This window comes from Mchenga conophoros, linkage group LG2 (assembly GCF_057382185.1).
Source record: "Mchenga conophoros isolate Kocher_MC1m ecotype Shallow Benthic linkage group LG2, M_conophoros_male_GT1.1, whole genome shotgun sequence".
NCBI lineage: Eukaryota > Metazoa > Chordata > Actinopteri > Cichliformes > Cichlidae > Mchenga > Mchenga conophoros.
In genome coordinates, this window is record NC_140527.1 from 39226818 (window position 1) to 39246626 (window position 19809).

The window sequence follows — 19809 nt, forward strand, 5'->3', positions numbered from 1 at the left end:
TCTTAGAGTGGAGGCTGCCCTTGCTAGCAAGAAGTTCTGTGTGTTTCTCTTCTCTGAGTCTTTACTGAAGAAGTGTTTTATAACATTTTCCTTAACAACTGACATGTGTTTTTTGTGTAAAAGAGAGAGAGACACACACACACACACACACACACACACACACACTCACACTCAGCGGCTCAGAGATGAGGGAAAAACAACAGAAATCAGGATAGATTTTAATGTCAGGAGATGCCCTGTGATGCTGGGGCCATTGTGTAAGATTGGAATGTGTACCAGTGGCTGGTGGGTGGTCCTTGAAGGTCCCGGGAGGAGGCGGCGAGGAGGCAGCGGGTGGCTGGGCTTGAGCTGTGGATCAGGGACGTCATTAATTCTGCCTGGTGCTGCGTGTGCCCTGTGCAGCTTGGATGTCTGCCGCTGACGCTCTGTGGTTCCTGTTCTGCTGATCTCCTGGTCCACACACGGCTTCAGGGTGCACTGTACAAGCGGAGAAGAAATGCATCATTGGTTACCAAAATAAAACAGTGTCTTTCTGCCTGTGTCATTCTGTTTGGTTTCTTTGAGCGTTTGTTTCTTAAATACACAGCAAGTGTCACTCTCTCTCTCTCTCTCTCTGTCACACACACACACACACACACACACACACACACACACACACACCAAAGCACGCACACACACACACACACACACACAGACACTGTGAGGTCTGCAGTTCAAAATTTGAATCTCAGAGCTTGGTGTTTTTGTCTCCCTCCAGTGGAAAAATGCAGGTATGATTAGGGTTGGTTAGGTTAGGTTAAGGGGATTTAGCCAGAGCTTGACGGAATAAAATGGAATAACTGGGAAAGTAAGTGTCGTAGAGGGATGAAAGTGGTGTCTACGGGGGGGTTTTCTGCCGCTCCGCACGCGCTGGTGAAGACCCCATGTCGATAGCACCAACGGTTCTGGACTTGGTGTAAATGGGTCCAAATTTGACGGAATAAAAAGGTCAAAGTGGCAGATAGGAGTGTCCGATCGGGCCGATTCCACCACCACTGTACTCAGCAGGCCCTGCCGGGTCGTTAGACACGCAGCATGGCAGCGATTGGTGACATAACATGTAGCAGTTTCCCTTCACAGAAGCCTGTGCAGCAGGTTGGTACAGGAGCAGGCACCAGAAGCAGGCCTGTGGAGCACTATGTCATCTGCTCGGCCTTGCTTCAGGATGCACTGTACAATTCGATAGCAAGACCTCATGGGTTAGGGTTAGGGGAAATCAAAGTTGGGAGCACGGTCCCCGAAGGGGGCCGCGCTCCAATGCACAGACCATACCTGCTCCCATCTCAGGCGTCCAGGACCCCCCCAGAGGAGTTCCAAATGGAATGTAACAGATGCAGTTAGAGAGGTGGGGGGAGGAGGGGTATGGAGGTTAGGTTTAGGGTCCACTCAAGGGGTGGGGGATGACCAACTCTCGTGTTCAATCAGAGAGGCAGGTGGTTAGGTTTAGGGCAGGAGGTCAAATTATTATAGGGGTCACTGAGGTTAGGGCCAGGATCAATTTCAGGGCCAGGATGCTCCCCTGTGAGACATGAAAAAGGCGAGGTCCCCAGTGAAGTGACAAAATGTCCATAAGTACACACACGAAAGTACTGAAATATCAACTATATACACATTATTGTATTAATACCTCCTATAACCCTTTTCGTTGAGGCCATTTGGATAAACTGTATTTAGTTTAGCTATCCAAATCCTCTCAGCTCTCCATCTCTGTTGTGTTGTCCACCTTGAATTGATTTGAATGGCTGTCGCTGTGACAGAATCCCAGCCATGCAATAAAAAGTGTTTGACAAGGTGAGTGTGAGTGTTCTTTTTCCGTGTGATGTTGTACCTGTGTTGAGTGAATCTGGTGAGCAGTGTATTACCAGTTTCTCCCACATACTGGATCCCACATCTCTTGCATGTAATCAAATATATACAGTTTTTGGACCTCGGGGTCCCTTTGCACAATGACAGAAAAACCTGACCATTGGAGTGGCTTCGCACCAACCTATGATGTTGGAAAAATTGCCCTTGATGTCTCTGTCTAGGTGCAGAGAGAGGTGTGATTTGGGCTCTAATGAGGAGATCACCCAGATTTTTATGCCTCCTGAAGGCAGCAATCACTCTGTGATTATGGAGTGTCTGGACATCCCGAGACAGGTTCTGGAAATTGTCCTTAATAGCCCTGACTAATTTGCAGGTGCAGGGGGCATATGTGATGACCACTGGAAGTAAAGGGGAGACATCAATTGGTTTTGTCAGCAAAAATGATAGGGTTAGGGGGTTAGGGGGGTTAGGGGGGGGGGGGGTTAGGGGAAAACAAATTTGGGAGTCCGGTCCCCGAAGGGGGCCGGGCTCCAATGCACAGACCACACCTGTTCTCCTCCCAGATGTTCAGGAGCCCCCAAAGTACACTTCAAATGGAGTTTAAGGTGAGTTTGTGTGAAAAAAGGTTTAAGGTGGTATGGACCCCACTGAGGTTAAGTTAAGGGCCGAAATTGTCCCTTATGTTGGGCCCACTGAGGTTAGGATTAGGGCCTGTTTTAGGGGTAAGGGGAATAGCCAATAAGCTAATTGGATGGTTAGGTTTAGGTCTGGGGTTGACTTTTGCATAGGGTTAGGGTTAGGTTAAGGGGATTTAGCCAGAGCTTGACGGAATAAAATGGAATAACTGGGAAAGTAAGTGTCGTAGAGGGATGAAAGTGGTGTCTACGGGGGGGTTTTCTGCCGCTCCGCACGCGCTGGTGAAGACCCCATGTCGATAGCACCAACGGTTCTGGACTTGGTGTAAATGGGTCCAAATTTGACGGAATAAAAAGGTCAAAGTGGCAGATAGGAGTGTCCGATCGGGCCGATTCCACCACCACTGTACTCAGCAGGCCCTGCCGGGTCGTTAGACACGCAGCATGGCAGCGATTGGTGACATAACATGTAGCAGTTTCCCTTCACAGAAGCCTGTGCAGCAGGTTGGTACAGGAGCAGGCACCAGAAGCAGGCCTGTGGAGCACTATGTCATCTGCTCGGCCTTGCTTCAGGATGCACTGTACAATTCGATAGCAAGACCTCATGGGTTAGGGTTAGGGGAAATCAAAGTTGGGAGCACGGTCCCCGAAGGGGGCCGCGCTCCAATGCACAGACCATACCTGCTCCCATCTCAGGCGTCCAGGACCCCCCCAGAGGAGTTCCAAATGGAATGTAACAGATGCAGTTAGAGAGGTGGGGGGAGGAGGGGTATGGAGGTTAGGTTTAGGGTCCACTCAAGGGGTGGGGGATGACCAACTCTCGTGTTCAATCAGAGAGGCAGGTGGTTAGGTTTAGGGCAGGAGGTCAAATTATTATAGGGGTCACTGAGGTTAGGGCCAGGATCAATTTCAGGGCCAGGATGCTCCCCTGTGAGACATGAAAAAGGCGAGGTCCCCAGTGAAGTGACAAAATGTCCATAAGTACACACACGAAAGTACTGAAATATCAACTATATACACATTATTGTATTAATACCTCCTATAACCCTTTTCGTTGAGGCCATTTGGATAAACTGTATTTAGTTTAGCTATCCAAATCCTCTCAGCTCTCCATCTCTGTTGTGTTGTCCACCTTGAATTGATTTGAATGGCTGTCGCTGTGACAGAATCCCAGCCATGCAATAAAAAGTGTTTGACAAGGTGAGTGTGAGTGTTCTTTTTCCGTGTGATGTTGTACCTGTGTTGAGTGAATCTGGTGAGCAGTGTATTACCAGTTTCTCCCACATACTGGATCCCACATCTCTTGCATGTAATCAAATATATACAGTTTTTGGACCTCGGGGTCCCTTTGCACAATGACAGAAAAACCTGACCATTGGAGTGGCTTCGCACCAACCTATGATGTTGGAAAAATTGCCCTTGATGTCTCTGTCTAGGTGCAGAGAGAGGTGTGATTTGGGCTCTAATGAGGAGATCACCCAGATTTTTATGCCTCCTGAAGGCAGCAATCACTCTGTGATTATGGAGTGTCTGGACATCCCGAGACAGGTTCTGGAAATTGTCCTTAATAGCCCTGACTAATTTGCAGGTGCAGGGGGCATATGTGATGACCACTGGAAGTAAAGGGGAGACATCAATTGGTTTTGTCAGCAAAAATGATAGGGTTAGGGGGTTAGGGGGGTTAGGGGGGGGGGGGGTTAGGGGAAAACAAATTTGGGAGTCCGGTCCCCGAAGGGGGCCGGGCTCCAATGCACAGACCACACCTGTTCTCCTCCCAGATGTTCAGGAGCCCCCAAAGTACACTTCAAATGGAGTTTAAGGTGAGTTTGTGTGAAAAAAGGTTTAAGGTGGTATGGACCCCACTGAGGTTAAGTTAAGGGCCGAAATTGTCCCTTATGTTGGGCCCACTGAGGTTAGGATTAGGGCCTGTTTTAGGGGTAAGGGGAATAGCCAATAAGCTAATTGGATGGTTAGGTTTAGGTCTGGGGTTGACTTTTGCATAGGGTTAGGGTTAGGTTAAGGGGATTTAGCCAGAGCTTGACGGAATAAAATGGAATAACTGGGAAAGTAAGTGTCGTAGAGGGATGAAAGTGGTGTCTACGGGGGGGTTTTCTGCCGCTCCGCACGCGCTGGTGAAGACCCCATGTCGATAGCACCAACGGTTCTGGACTTGGTGTAAATGGGTCCAAATTTGACGGAATAAAAAGGTCAAAGTGGCAGATAGGAGTGTCCGATCGGGCCGATTCCACCACCACTGTACTCAGCAGGCCCTGCCGGGTCGTTAGACACGCAGCATGGCAGCGATTGGTGACATAACATGTAGCAGTTTCCCTTCACAGAAGCCTGTGCAGCAGGTTGGTACAGGAGCAGGCACCAGAAGCAGGCCTGTGGAGCACTATGTCATCTGCTCGGCCTTGCTTCAGGATGCACTGTACAATTCGATAGCAAGACCTCATGGGTTAGGGTTAGGGGAAATCAAAGTTGGGAGCACGGTCCCCGAAGGGGGCCGCGCTCCAATGCACAGACCATACCTGCTCCCATCTCAGGCGTCCAGGACCCCCCCAGAGGAGTTCCAAATGGAATGTAACAGATGCAGTTAGAGAGGTGGGGGGAGGAGGGGTATGGAGGTTAGGTTTAGGGTCCACTCAAGGGGTGGGGGATGACCAACTCTCGTGTTCAATCAGAGAGGCAGGTGGTTAGGTTTAGGGCAGGAGGTCAAATTATTATAGGGGTCACTGAGGTTAGGGCCAGGATCAATTTCAGGGCCAGGATGCTCCCCTGTGAGACATGAAAAAGGCGAGGTCCCCAGTGAAGTGACAAAATGTCCATAAGTACACACACGAAAGTACTGAAATATCAACTATATACACATTATTGTATTAATACCTCCTATAACCCTTTTCGTTGAGGCCATTTGGATAAACTGTATTTAGTTTAGCTATCCAAATCCTCTCAGCTCTCCATCTCTGTTGTGTTGTCCACCTTGAATTGATTTGAATGGCTGTCGCTGTGACAGAATCCCAGCCATGCAATAAAAAGTGTTTGACAAGGTGAGTGTGAGTGTTCTTTTTCCGTGTGATGTTGTACCTGTGTTGAGTGAATCTGGTGAGCAGTGTATTACCAGTTTCTCCCACATACTGGATCCCACATCTCTTGCATGTAATCAAATATATACAGTTTTTGGACCTCGGGGTCCCTTTGCACAATGACAGAAAAACCTGACCATTGGAGTGGCTTCGCACCAACCTATGATGTTGGAAAAATTGCCCTTGATGTCTCTGTCTAGGTGCAGAGAGAGGTGTGATTTGGGCTCTAATGAGGAGATCACCCAGATTTTTATGCCTCCTGAAGGCAGCAATCACTCTGTGATTATGGAGTGTCTGGACATCCCGAGACAGGTTCTGGAAATTGTCCTTAATAGCCCTGACTAATTTGCAGGTGCAGGGGGCATATGTGATGACCACTGGAAGTAAAGGGGAGACATCAATTGGTTTTGTCAGCAAAAATGATAGGGTTAGGGGGTTAGGGGGGTTAGGGGGGGGGGGGGTTAGGGGAAAACAAATTTGGGAGTCCGGTCCCCGAAGGGGGCCGGGCTCCAATGCACAGACCACACCTGTTCTCCTCCCAGATGTTCAGGAGCCCCCAAAGTACACTTCAAATGGAGTTTAAGGTGAGTTTGTGTGAAAAAAGGTTTAAGGTGGTATGGACCCCACTGAGGTTAAGTTAAGGGCCGAAATTGTCCCTTATGTTGGGCCCACTGAGGTTAGGATTAGGGCCTGTTTTAGGGGTAAGGGGAATAGCCAATAAGCTAATTGGATGGTTAGGTTTAGGTCTGGGGTTGACTTTTGCATAGGGTTAGGGTTAGGTTAAGGGGATTTAGCCAGAGCTTGACGGAATAAAATGGAATAACTGGGAAAGTAAGTGTCGTAGAGGGATGAAAGTGGTGTCTACGGGGGGGTTTTCTGCCGCTCCGCACGCGCTGGTGAAGACCCCATGTCGATAGCACCAACGGTTCTGGACTTGGTGTAAATGGGTCCAAATTTGACGGAATAAAAAGGTCAAAGTGGCAGATAGGAGTGTCCGATCGGGCCGATTCCACCACCACTGTACTCAGCAGGCCCTGCCGGGTCGTTAGACACGCAGCATGGCAGCGATTGGTGACATAACATGTAGCAGTTTCCCTTCACAGAAGCCTGTGCAGCAGGTTGGTACAGGAGCAGGCACCAGAAGCAGGCCTGTGGAGCACTATGTCATCTGCTCGGCCTTGCTTCAGGATGCACTGTACAATTCGATAGCAAGACCTCATGGGTTAGGGTTAGGGGAAATCAAAGTTGGGAGCACGGTCCCCGAAGGGGGCCGCGCTCCAATGGGGGGGTTAGGGTTAGGGTTAGGGTTAGGGTTAGGGTTAGGGTTAGGGTTAGGGGTTAGGGTTAGGGTCAGGGTTAGGGTTAGGGTTAGGGTTAGGGTTAGGGTTAGGGTTAGGTTAAGGGGATTTAGCCAGAGCTTGACGGAATAAAATGGAATAACTGGGAAAGTAAGTGTCGTAGAGGGATGAAAGTGGTGTCTACGGGGGGGTTTTCTGCCGCTCCGCACGCGCTGGTGAAGACCCCATGTCGATAGCACCAACGGTTCTGGACTTGGTGTAAATGGGTCCAAATTTGACGGAATAAAAAGGTCAAAGTGGCAGATAGGAGTGTCCGATCGGGCCGATTCCACCACCACTGTACTCAGCAGGCCCTGCCGGGTCGTTAGACACGCAGCATGGCAGCGATTGGTGACATAACATGTAGCAGTTTCCCTTCACAGAAGCCTGTGCAGCAGGTTGGTACAGGAGCAGGCACCAGAAGCAGGCCTGTGGAGCACTATGTCATCTGCTCGGCCTTGCTTCAGGATGCACTGTACAATTCGATAGCAAGACCTCATGGGTTAGGGTTAGGGGAAATCAAAGTTGGGAGCACGGTCCCCGAAGGGGGCCGCGCTCCAATGCACAGACCATACCTGCTCCCATCTCAGGCGTCCAGGACCCCCCCAGAGGAGTTCCAAATGGAATGTAACAGATGCAGTTAGAGAGGTGGGGGGAGGAGGGGTATGGAGGTTAGGTTTAGGGTCCACTCAAGGGGTGGGGGATGACCAACTCTCGTGTTCAATCAGAGAGGCAGGTGGTTAGGTTTAGGGCAGGAGGTCAAATTATTATAGGGGTCACTGAGGTTAGGGCCAGGATCAATTTCAGGGCCAGGATGCTCCCCTGTGAGACATGAAAAAGGCGAGGTCCCCAGTGAAGTGACAAAATGTCCATAAGTACACACACGAAAGTACTGAAATATCAACTATATACACATTATTGTATTAATACCTCCTATAACCCTTTTCGTTGAGGCCATTTGGATAAACTGTATTTAGTTTAGCTATCCAAATCCTCTCAGCTCTCCATCTCTGTTGTGTTGTCCACCTTGAATTGATTTGAATGGCTGTCGCTGTGACAGAATCCCAGCCATGCAATAAAAAGTGTTTGACAAGGTGAGTGTGAGTGTTCTTTTTCCGTGTGATGTTGTACCTGTGTTGAGTGAATCTGGTGAGCAGTGTATTACCAGTTTCTCCCACATACTGGATCCCACATCTCTTGCATGTAATCAAATATATACAGTTTTTGGACCTCGGGGTCCCTTTGCACAATGACAGAAAAACCTGACCATTGGAGTGGCTTCGCACCAACCTATGATGTTGGAAAAATTGCCCTTGATGTCTCTGTCTAGGTGCAGAGAGAGGTGTGATTTGGGCTCTAATGAGGAGATCACCCAGATTTTTATGCCTCCTGAAGGCAGCAATCACTCTGTGATTATGGAGTGTCTGGACATCCCGAGACAGGTTCTGGAAATTGTCCTTAATAGCCCTGACTAATTTGCAGGTGCAGGGGGCATATGTGATGACCACTGGAAGTAAAGGGGAGACATCAATTGGTTTTGTCAGCAAAAATGATAGGGTTAGGGGGTTAGGGGGGTTAGGGGGGGGGGGGGTTAGGGGAAAACAAATTTGGGAGTCCGGTCCCCGAAGGGGGCCGGGCTCCAATGCACAGACCACACCTGTTCTCCTCCCAGATGTTCAGGAGCCCCCAAAGTACACTTCAAATGGAGTTTAAGGTGAGTTTGTGTGAAAAAAGGTTTAAGGTGGTATGGACCCCACTGAGGTTAAGTTAAGGGCCGAAATTGTCCCTTATGTTGGGCCCACTGAGGTTAGGATTAGGGCCTGTTTTAGGGGTAAGGGGAATAGCCAATAAGCTAATTGGATGGTTAGGTTTAGGTCTGGGGTTGACTTTTGCATAGGGTTAGGGTTAGGTTAAGGGGATTTAGCCAGAGCTTGACGGAATAAAATGGAATAACTGGGAAAGTAAGTGTCGTAGAGGGATGAAAGTGGTGTCTACGGGGGGGTTTTCTGCCGCTCCGCACGCGCTGGTGAAGACCCCATGTCGATAGCACCAACGGTTCTGGACTTGGTGTAAATGGGTCCAAATTTGACGGAATAAAAAGGTCAAAGTGGCAGATAGGAGTGTCCGATCGGGCCGATTCCACCACCACTGTACTCAGCAGGCCCTGCCGGGTCGTTAGACACGCAGCATGGCAGCGATTGGTGACATAACATGTAGCAGTTTCCCTTCACAGAAGCCTGTGCAGCAGGTTGGTACAGGAGCAGGCACCAGAAGCAGGCCTGTGGAGCACTATGTCATCTGCTCGGCCTTGCTTCAGGATGCACTGTACAATTCGATAGCAAGACCTCATGGGTTAGGGTTAGGGGAAATCAAAGTTGGGAGCACGGTCCCCGAAGGGGGCCGCGCTCCAATGGGGGGGTTAGGGTTAGGGTTAGGGGTTAGGGTTAGGGGTTAGGGTTAGGGTTAGGGGTTAGGGTTAGGAGTTGAAGAAAACAGGCCAACAATGAGCCTGGCGTGCACTGTCCATCGTGGGGGCCGAGGGTTCTTGCCGGGAGGTGGAGACCCTGCCCGGTGGTTCCAAAAATTACCCATCTTGGGTTAAATAGCTAGTGGGCTGTCGCGACGTTTCGGCTTCGTTGTGCCTTCTTCAGACTAGCCCAGATCATTTGCTTTCGTCCTTTTTATAGGTTTTTTTCAGGTAAGTATTTTTTCCTTTATTTAGGTTTTTTTCAGGTAAGTATTTTTCCTTTTTCCCTTTCTTTATTTAGGTTTTTTCTCTTTCTCTCTTTTTTTAGGTTTTTTCATTTTTTCAAAGTTGAATTAGACCCCCCCCTGGTTAGGGTTAGGGTCTTGAACCAGGCAGGGGCATCTCCCACCCCCACGAGGCACGGGCTGAGTTAGGAGTTGAAGAAAACAGGCCAACAATGAGCCTGGCGTGCACTGTCCATCGTGGGGGCCGAGGGTTCTTGCCGGGAGGTGGAGACCCTGCCCGGTGGTTCCAAAAATTACCCATCTTGGGTTAAATAGCTAGTGGGCTGTCGCGACGTTTCGGCTTCGTTGTGCCTTCTTCAGACTAGCCCAGATCATTTGCTTTCGTCCTTTTTATAGGTTTTTTTCAGGTAAGTATTTTTTCCTTTATTTAGGTTTTTTTCAGGTAAGTATTTTTCCTTTTTCCCTTTCTTTATTTAGGTTTTTTCTCTTTCTCTCTTTTTTTAGGTTTTTTCATTTTTTCAAAGTTGAATTAGACCCCCCCCTGGTTAGGGTTAGGGTCTTGAACCAGGCAGGGGCATCTCCCACCCCCACGAGGCACGGGCTGAGTTAGGAGTTGAAGAAAACAGGCCAACAATGAGCCTGGCGTGCACTGTCCATCGTGGGGGCCGAGGGTTCTTGCCGGGAGGTGGAGACCCTGCCCGGTGGTTCCAAAAATTACCCATCTTGGGTTAAATAGCTAGTGGGCTGTCGCGACGTTTCGGCTTCGTTGTGCCTTCTTCAGACTAGCCCAGATCATTTGCTTTCGTCCTTTTTATAGGTTTTTTTCAGGTAAGTATTTTTTCCTTTATTTAGGTTTTTTTCAGGTAAGTATTTTTCCTTTTTCCCTTTCTTTATTTAGGTTTTTTCTCTTTCTCTCTTTTTTTAGGTTTTTTCATTTTTTCAAAGTTGAATTAGACCCCCCCCTGGTTAGGGTTAGGGTCTTGAACCAGGCAGGGGCATCTCCCACCCCCACGAGGCACGGGCTGAGTTAGGAGTTGAAGAAAACAGGCCAACAATGAGCCTGGCGTGCACTGTCCATCGTGGGGGCCGAGGGTTCTTGCCGGGAGGTGGAGACCCTGCCCGGTGGTTCCAAAAATTACCCATCTTGGGTTAAATAGCTAGTGGGCTGTCGCGACGTTTCGGCTTCGTTGTGCCTTCTTCAGACTAGCCCAGATCATTTGCTTTCGTCCTTTTTATAGGTTTTTTTCAGGTAAGTATTTTTTCCTTTATTTAGGTTTTTTTCAGGTAAGTATTTTTCCTTTTTCCCTTTCTTTATTTAGGTTTTTTCTCTTTCTCTCTTTTTTTAGGTTTTTTCATTTTTTCAAAGTTGAATTAGACCCCCCCCTGGTTAGGGTTAGGGTCTTGAACCAGGCAGGGGCATCTCCCACCCCCACGAGGCACGGGCTGAGTTAGGAGTTGAAGAAAACAGGCCAACAATGAGCCTGGCGTGCACTGTCCATCGTGGGGGCCGAGGGTTCTTGCCGGGAGGTGGAGACCCTGCCCGGTGGTTCCAAAAATTACCCATCTTGGGTTAAATAGCTAGTGGGCTGTCGCGACGTTTCGGCTTCGTTGTGCCTTCTTCAGACTAGCCCAGATCATTTGCTTTCGTCCTTTTTATAGGTTTTTTTCAGGTAAGTATTTTTTCCTTTATTTAGGTTTTTTTCAGGTAAGTATTTTTCCTTTTTCCCTTTCTTTATTTAGGTTTTTTCTCTTTCTCTCTTTTTTTAGGTTTTTTCATTTTTTCAAAGTTGAATTAGACCCCCCCCTGGTTAGGGTTAGGGTCTTGAACCAGGCAGGGGCATCTCCCACCCCCACGAGGCACGGGCTGAGTTAGGAGTTGAAGAAAACAGGCCAACAATGAGCCTGGCGTGCACTGTCCATCGTGGGGGCCGAGGGTTCTTGCCGGGAGGTGGAGACCCTGCCCGGTGGTTCCAAAAATTACCCATCTTGGGTTAAATAGCTAGTGGGCTGTCGCGACGTTTCGGCTTCGTTGTGCCTTCTTCAGACTAGCCCAGATCATTTGCTTTCGTCCTTTTTATAGGTTTTTTTCAGGTAAGTATTTTTTCCTTTATTTAGGTTTTTTTCAGGTAAGTATTTTTCCTTTTTCCCTTTCTTTATTTAGGTTTTTTCTCTTTCTCTCTTTTTTTAGGTTTTTTCATTTTTTCAAAGTTGAATTAGACCCCCCCCTGGTTAGGGTTAGGGTCTTGAACCAGGCAGGGGCATCTCCCACCCCCACGAGGCACGGGCTGAGTTAGGAGTTGAAGAAAACAGGCCAACAATGAGCCTGGCGTGCACTGTCCATCGTGGGGGCCGAGGGTTCTTGCCGGGAGGTGGAGACCCTGCCCGGTGGTTCCAAAAATTACCCATCTTGGGTTAAATAGCTAGTGGGCTGTCGCGACGTTTCGGCTTCGTTGTGCCTTCTTCAGACTAGCCCAGATCATTTGCTTTCGTCCTTTTTATAGGTTTTTTTCAGGTAAGTATTTTTTCCTTTATTTAGGTTTTTTTCAGGTAAGTATTTTTCCTTTTTCCCTTTCTTTATTTAGGTTTTTTCTCTTTCTCTCTTTTTTTAGGTTTTTTCATTTTTTCAAAGTTGAATTAGACCCCCCCCTGGTTAGGGTTAGGGTCTTGAACCAGGCAGGGGCATCTCCCACCCCCACGAGGCACGGGCTGAGTTAGGAGTTGAAGAAAACAGGCCAACAATGAGCCTGGCGTGCACTGTCCATCGTGGGGGCCGAGGGTTCTTGCCGGGAGGTGGAGACCCTGCCCGGTGGTTCCAAAAATTACCCATCTTGGGTTAAATAGCTAGTGGGCTGTCGCGACGTTTCGGCTTCGTTGTGCCTTCTTCAGACTAGCCCAGATCATTTGCTTTCGTCCTTTTTATAGGTTTTTTTCAGGTAAGTATTTTTTCCTTTATTTAGGTTTTTTTCAGGTAAGTATTTTTCCTTTTTCCCTTTCTTTATTTAGGTTTTTTCTCTTTCTCTCTTTTTTTAGGTTTTTTCATTTTTTCAAAGTTGAATTAGACCCCCCCCTGGTTAGGGTTAGGGTCTTGAACCAGGCAGGGGCATCTCCCACCCCCACGAGGCACGGGCTGAGTTAGGAGTTGAAGAAAACAGGCCAACAATGAGCCTGGCGTGCACTGTCCATCGTGGGGGCCGAGGGTTCTTGCCGGGAGGTGGAGACCCTGCCCGGTGGTTCCAAAAATTACCCATCTTGGGTTAAATAGCTAGTGGGCTGTCGCGACGTTTCGGCTTCGTTGTGCCTTCTTCAGACTAGCCCAGATCATTTGCTTTCGTCCTTTTTATAGGTTTTTTTCAGGTAAGTATTTTTTCCTTTATTTAGGTTTTTTTCAGGTAAGTATTTTTCCTTTTTCCCTTTCTTTATTTAGGTTTTTTCTCTTTCTCTCTTTTTTTAGGTTTTTTCATTTTTTCAAAGTTGAATTAGACCCCCCCCTGGTTAGGGTTAGGGTCTTGAACCAGGCAGGGGCATCTCCCACCCCCACGAGGCACGGGCTGAGTTAGGAGTTGAAGAAAACAGGCCAACAATGAGCCTGGCGTGCACTGTCCATCGTGGGGGCCGAGGGTTCTTGCCGGGAGGTGGAGACCCTGCCCGGTGGTTCCAAAAATTACCCATCTTGGGTTAAATAGCTAGTGGGCTGTCGCGACGTTTCGGCTTCGTTGTGCCTTCTTCAGACTAGCCCAGATCATTTGCTTTCGTCCTTTTTATAGGTTTTTTTCAGGTAAGTATTTTTTCCTTTATTTAGGTTTTTTTCAGGTAAGTATTTTTCCTTTTTCCCTTTCTTTATTTAGGTTTTTTCTCTTTCTCTCTTTTTTTAGGTTTTTTCATTTTTTCAAAGTTGAATTAGACCCCCCCCTGGTTAGGGTTAGGGTCTTGAACCAGGCAGGGGCATCTCCCACCCCCACGAGGCACGGGCTGAGTTAGGAGTTGAAGAAAACAGGCCAACAATGAGCCTGGCGTGCACTGTCCATCGTGGGGGCCGAGGGTTCTTGCCGGGAGGTGGAGACCCTGCCCGGTGGTTCCAAAAATTACCCATCTTGGGTTAAATAGCTAGTGGGCTGTCGCGACGTTTCGGCTTCGTTGTGCCTTCTTCAGACTAGCCCAGATCATTTGCTTTCGTCCTTTTTATAGGTTTTTTTCAGGTAAGTATTTTTTCCTTTATTTAGGTTTTTTTCAGGTAAGTATTTTTCCTTTTTCCCTTTCTTTATTTAGGTTTTTTCTCTTTCTCTCTTTTTTTAGGTTTTTTCATTTTTTCAAAGTTGAATTAGACCCCCCCCTGGTTAGGGTTAGGGTCTTGAACCAGGCAGGGGCATCTCCCACCCCCACGAGGCACGGGCTGAGTTAGGAGTTGAAGAAAACAGGCCAACAATGAGCCTGGCGTGCACTGTCCATCGTGGGGGCCGAGGGTTCTTGCCGGGAGGTGGAGACCCTGCCCGGTGGTTCCAAAAATTACCCATCTTGGGTTAAATAGCTAGTGGGCTGTCGCGACGTTTCGGCTTCGTTGTGCCTTCTTCAGACTAGCCCAGATCATTTGCTTTCGTCCTTTTTATAGGTTTTTTTCAGGTAAGTATTTTTTCCTTTATTTAGGTTTTTTTCAGGTAAGTATTTTTCCTTTTTCCCTTTCTTTATTTAGGTTTTTTCTCTTTCTCTCTTTTTTTAGGTTTTTTCATTTTTTCAAAGTTGAATTAGACCCCCCCCTGGTTAGGGTTAGGGTCTTGAACCAGGCAGGGGCATCTCCCACCCCCACGAGGCACGGGCTGAGTTAGGAGTTGAAGAAAACAGGCCAACAATGAGCCTGGCGTGCACTGTCCATCGTGGGGGCCGAGGGTTCTTGCCGGGAGGTGGAGACCCTGCCCGGTGGTTCCAAAAATTACCCATCTTGGGTTAAATAGCTAGTGGGCTGTCGCGACGTTTCGGCTTCGTTGTGCCTTCTTCAGACTAGCCCAGATCATTTGCTTTCGTCCTTTTTATAGGTTTTTTTCAGGTAAGTATTTTTTCCTTTATTTAGGTTTTTTTCAGGTAAGTATTTTTCCTTTTTCCCTTTCTTTATTTAGGTTTTTTCTCTTTCTCTCTTTTTTTAGGTTTTTTCATTTTTTCAAAGTTGAATTAGACCCCCCCCTGGTTAGGGTTAGGGTCTTGAACCAGGCAGGGGCATCTCCCACCCCCACGAGGCACGGGCTGAGTTAGGAGTTGAAGAAAACAGGCCAACAATGAGCCTGGCGTGCACTGTCCATCGTGGGGGCCGAGGGTTCTTGCCGGGAGGTGGAGACCCTGCCCGGTGGTTCCAAAAATTACCCATCTTGGGTTAAATAGCTAGTGGGCTGTCGCGACGTTTCGGCTTCGTTGTGCCTTCTTCAGACTAGCCCAGATCATTTGCTTTCGTCCTTTTTATAGGTTTTTTTCAGGTAAGTATTTTTTCCTTTATTTAGGTTTTTTTCAGGTAAGTATTTTTCCTTTTTCCCTTTCTTTATTTAGGTTTTTTCTCTTTCTCTCTTTTTTTAGGTTTTTTCATTTTTTCAAAGTTGAATTAGACCCCCCCCTGGTTAGGGTTAGGGTCTTGAACCAGGCAGGGGCATCTCCCACCCCCACGAGGCACGGGCTGAGTTAGGAGTTGAAGAAAACAGGCCAACAATGAGCCTGGCGTGCACTGTCCATCGTGGGGGCCGAGGGTTCTTGCCGGGAGGTGGAGACCCTGCCCGGTGGTTCCAAAAATTACCCATCTTGGGTTAAATAGCTAGTGGGCTGTCGCGACGTTTCGGCTTCGTTGTGCCTTCTTCAGACTAGCCCAGATCATTTGCTTTCGTCCTTTTTATAGGTTTTTTTCAGGTAAGTATTTTTTCCTTTATTTAGGTTTTTTTCAGGTAAGTATTTTTCCTTTTTCCCTTTCTTTATTTAGGTTTTTTCTCTTTCTCTCTTTTTTTAGGTTTTTTCATTTTTTCAAAGTTGAATTAGACCCCCCCCTGGTTAGGGTTAGGGTCTTGAACCAGGCAGGGGCATCTCCCACCCCCACGAGGCACGGGCTGAGTTAGGAGTTGAAGAAAACAGGCCAACAATGAGCCTGGCGTGCACTGTCCATCGTGGGGGCCGAGGGTTCTTGCCGGGAGGTGGAGACCCTGCCCGGTGGTTCCAAAAATTACCCATCTTGGGTTAAATAGCTAGTGGGCTGTCGCGACGTTTCGGCTTCGTTGTGCCTTCTTCAGACTAGCCCAGATCATTTGCTTTCGTCCTTTTTATAGGTTTTTTTCAGGTAAGTATTTTTTCCTTTATTTAGGTTTTTTTCAGGTAAGTATTTTTCCTTTTTCCCTTTCTTTATTTAGGTTTTTTCTCTTTCTCTCTTTTTTTAGGTTTTTTCATTTTTTCAAAGTTGAATTAGACCCCCCCCTGGTTAGGGTTAGGGTCTTGAACCAGGCAGGGGCATCTCCCACCCCCACGAGGCACGGGCTGAGTTAGGAGTTGAAGAAAACAGGCCAACAATGAGCCTGGCGTGCACTGTCCATCGTGGGGGCCGAGGGTTCTTGCCGGGAGGTGGAGACCCTGCCCGGTGGTTCCAAAAATTACCCATCTTGGGTTAAATAGCTAGTGGGCTGTCGCGACGTTTCGGCTTCGTTGTGCCTTCTTCAGACTAGCCCAGATCATTTGCTTTCGTCCTTTTTATAGGTTTTTTTCAGGTAAGTATTTTTTCCTTTATTTAGGTTTTTTTCAGGTAAGTATTTTTCCTTTTTCCCTTTCTTTATTTAGGTTTTTTCTCTTTCTCTCTTTTTTTAGGTTTTTTCATTTTTTCAAAGTTGAATTAGACCCCCCCCTGGTTAGGGTTAGGGTCTTGAACCAGGCAGGGGCATCTCCCACCCCCACGAGGCACGGGCTGAGTTAGGAGTTGAAGAAAACAGGCCAACAATGAGCCTGGCGTGCACTGTCCATCGTGGGGGCCGAGGGTTCTTGCCGGGAGGTGGAGACCCTGCCCGGTGGTTCCAAAAATTACCCATCTTGGGTTAAATAGCTAGTGGGCTGTCGCGACGTTTCGGCTTCGTTGTGCCTTCTTCAGACTAGCCCAGATCATTTGCTTTCGTCCTTTTTATAGGTTTTTTTCAGGTAAGTATTTTTTCCTTTATTTAGGTTTTTTTCAGGTAAGTATTTTTCCTTTTTCCCTTTCTTTATTTAGGTTTTTTCTCTTTCTCTCTTTTTTTAGGTTTTTTCATTTTTTCAAAGTTGAATTAGACCCCCCCCTGGTTAGGGTTAGGGTCTTGAACCAGGCAGGGGCATCTCCCACCCCCACGAGGCACGGGCTGAGTTAGGAGTTGAAGAAAACAGGCCAACAATGAGCCTGGCGTGCACTGTCCATCGTGGGGGCCGAGGGTTCTTGCCGGGAGGTGGAGACCCTGCCCGGTGGTTCCAAAAATTACCCATCTTGGGTTAAATAGCTAGTGGGCTGTCGCGACGTTTCGGCTTCGTTGTGCCTTCTTCAGACTAGCCCAGATCATTTGCTTTCGTCCTTTTTATAGGTTTTTTTCAGGTAAGTATTTTTTCCTTTATTTAGGTTTTTTTCAGGTAAGTATTTTTCCTTTTTCCCTTTCTTTATTTAGGTTTTTTCTCTTTCTCTCTTTTTTTAGGTTTTTTCATTTTTTCAAAGTTGAATTAGACCCCCCCCTGGTTAGGGTTAGGGTCTTGAACCAGGCAGGGGCATCTCCCACCCCCACGAGGCACGGGCTGAGTTAGGAGTTGAAGAAAACAGGCCAACAATGAGCCTGGCGTGCACTGTCCATCGTGGGGGCCGAGGGTTCTTGCCGGGAGGTGGAGACCCTGCCCGGTGGTTCCAAAAATTACCCATCTTGGGTTAAATAGCTAGTGGGCTGTCGCGACGTTTCGGCTTCGTTGTGCCTTCTTCAGACTAGCCCAGATCATTTGCTTTCGTCCTTTTTATAGGTTTTTTTCAGGTAAGTATTTTTTCCTTTATTTAGGTTTTTTTCAGGTAAGTATTTTTCCTTTTTCCCTTTCTTTATTTAGGTTTTTTCTCTTTCTCTCTTTTTTTAGGTTTTTTCATTTTTTCAAAGTTGAATTAGACCCCCCCCTGGTTAGGGTTAGGGTCTTGAACCAGGCAGGGGCATCTCCCACCCCCACGAGGCACGGGCTGAGTTAGGAGTTGAAGAAAACAGGCCAACAATGAGCCTGGCGTGCACTGTCCATCGTGGGGGCCGAGGGTTCTTGCCGGGAGGTGGAGACCCTGCCCGGTGGTTCCAAAAATTACCCATCTTGGGTTAAATAGCTAGTGGGCTGTCGCGACGTTTCGGCTTCGTTGTGCCTTCTTCAGACTAGCCCAGATCATTTGCTTTCGTCCTTTTTATAGGTTTTTTTCAGGTAAGTATTTTTTCCTTTATTTAGGTTTTTTTCAGGTAAGTATTTTTCCTTTTTCCCTTTCTTTATTTAGGTTTTTTCTCTTTCTCTCTTTTTTTAGGTTTTTTCATTTTTTCAAAGTTGAATTAGACCCCCCCCTGGTTAGGGTTAGGGTCTTGAACCAGGCAGGGGCATCTCCCACCCCCACGAGGCACGGGCTGAGTTAGGAGTTGAAGAAAACAGGCCAACAATGAGCCTGGCGTGCACTGTCCATCGTGGGGGCCGAGGGTTCTTGCCGGGAGGTGGAGACCCTGCCCGGTGGTTCCAAAAATTACCCATCTTGGGTTAAATAGCTAGTGGGCTGTCGCGACGTTTCGGCTTCGTTGTGCCTTCTTCAGACTAGCCCAGATCATTTGCTTTCGTCCTTTTTATAGGTTTTTTTCAGGTAAGTATTTTTTCCTTTATTTAGGTTTTTTTCAGGTAAGTATTTTTCCTTTTTCCCTTTCTTTATTTAGGTTTTTTCTCTTTCTCTCTTTTTTTAGGTTTTTTCATTTTTTCAAAGTTGAATTAGACCCCCCCCTGGTTAGGGTTAGGGTCTTGAACCAGGCAGGGGCATCTCCCACCCCCACGAGGCACGGGCTGAGTTAGGAGTTGAAGAAAACAGGCCAACAATGAGCCTGGCGTGCACTGTCCATCGTGGGGGCCGAGGGTTCTTGCCGGGAGGTGGAGACCCTGCCCGGTGGTTCCAAAAATTACCCATCTTGGGTTAAATAGCTAGTGGGCTGTCGCGACGTTTCGGCTTCGTTGTGCCTTCTTCAGACTAGCCCAGATCATTTGCTTTCGTCCTTTTTATAGGTTTTTTTCAGGTAAGTATTTTTTCCTTTATTTAGGTTTTTTTCAGGTAAGTATTTTTCCTTTTTCCCTTTCTTTATTTAGGTTTTTTCTCTTTCTCTCTTTTTTTAGGTTTTTTCATTTTTTCAAAGTTGAATTAGACCCCCCCCTGGTTAGGGTTAGGGTCTTGAACCAGGCAGGGGCATCTCCCACCCCCACGAGGCACGGGCTGAGTTAGGAGTTGAAGAAAACAGGCCAACAATGAGCCTGGCGTGCACTGTCCATCGTGGGGGCCGAGGGTTCTTGCCGGGAGGTGGAGACCCTGCCCGGTGGTTCCAAAAATTACCCATCTTGGGTTAAATAGCTAGTGGGCTGTCGCGACGTTTCGCTTCGTTGTGCCTTCTTCAGACTAGCCCAGATCATTTGCTTTCGTCCTTTTTATAGGTTTTTTTCAGGTAAGTATTTTTTCCTTTATTTAGGTTTTTTTCAGGTAAGTATTTTTCCTTTTTCCCTTTCTTTATTTAGGTTTTTTCTCTTTCTCTCTTTTTTTAGGTTTTTTCATTTTTTCAAAGTTGAATTAGACCCCCCCCTGGTTAGGGTTAGGGTCTTGAACCAGGCAGGGGCATCTCCCACCCCCACGAGGCACGGGCTGAGTTAGGAGTTGAAGAAAACAGGCCAACAATGAGCCTGGCGTGCACTGTCCATCGTGGGGGCCGAGGGTTCTTGCCGGGAGGTGGAGACCCTGCCCGGTGGTTCCAAAATTACCCATCTTGGGTTAAATAGCTAGTGGGCTGTCGCGACGTTTCGGCTTCGTTGTGCCTTCTTCAGACTAGCCCAGATCATTTGCTTTCGTCCTTTTTATAGGTTTTTTCAGGTAAGTATTTTTTCCTTTATTTAGGTTTTTTTCAGGTAAGTATTTTTCCTTTTTCCCTTTCTTTATTTAGGTTTTTTCTCTTTCTCTCTTTTTTTAGGTTTTTTCAT

The 19809-nt window shown here is 47.5% G+C and overlaps 1 protein-coding gene across 1 annotated transcript in view; it reads right to left on the bottom strand.

Moving 5' to 3' along the window:
• Positions 1-19427: 19427 nt before the first annotated feature.
• Positions 19428-19809, bottom strand: part of LOC146582615 (TNFAIP3-interacting protein 1-like) — a 3833-nt gene continuing 3451 nt past the window's right edge. Inside the window, exon 6 of the mRNA XM_085246253.1 lies at positions 19428-19570. Within this exon, the coding sequence (XP_085102379.1) occupies positions 19428-19570 (143 nt within the window). The remainder of the gene's footprint in view (positions 19571-19809) is intronic.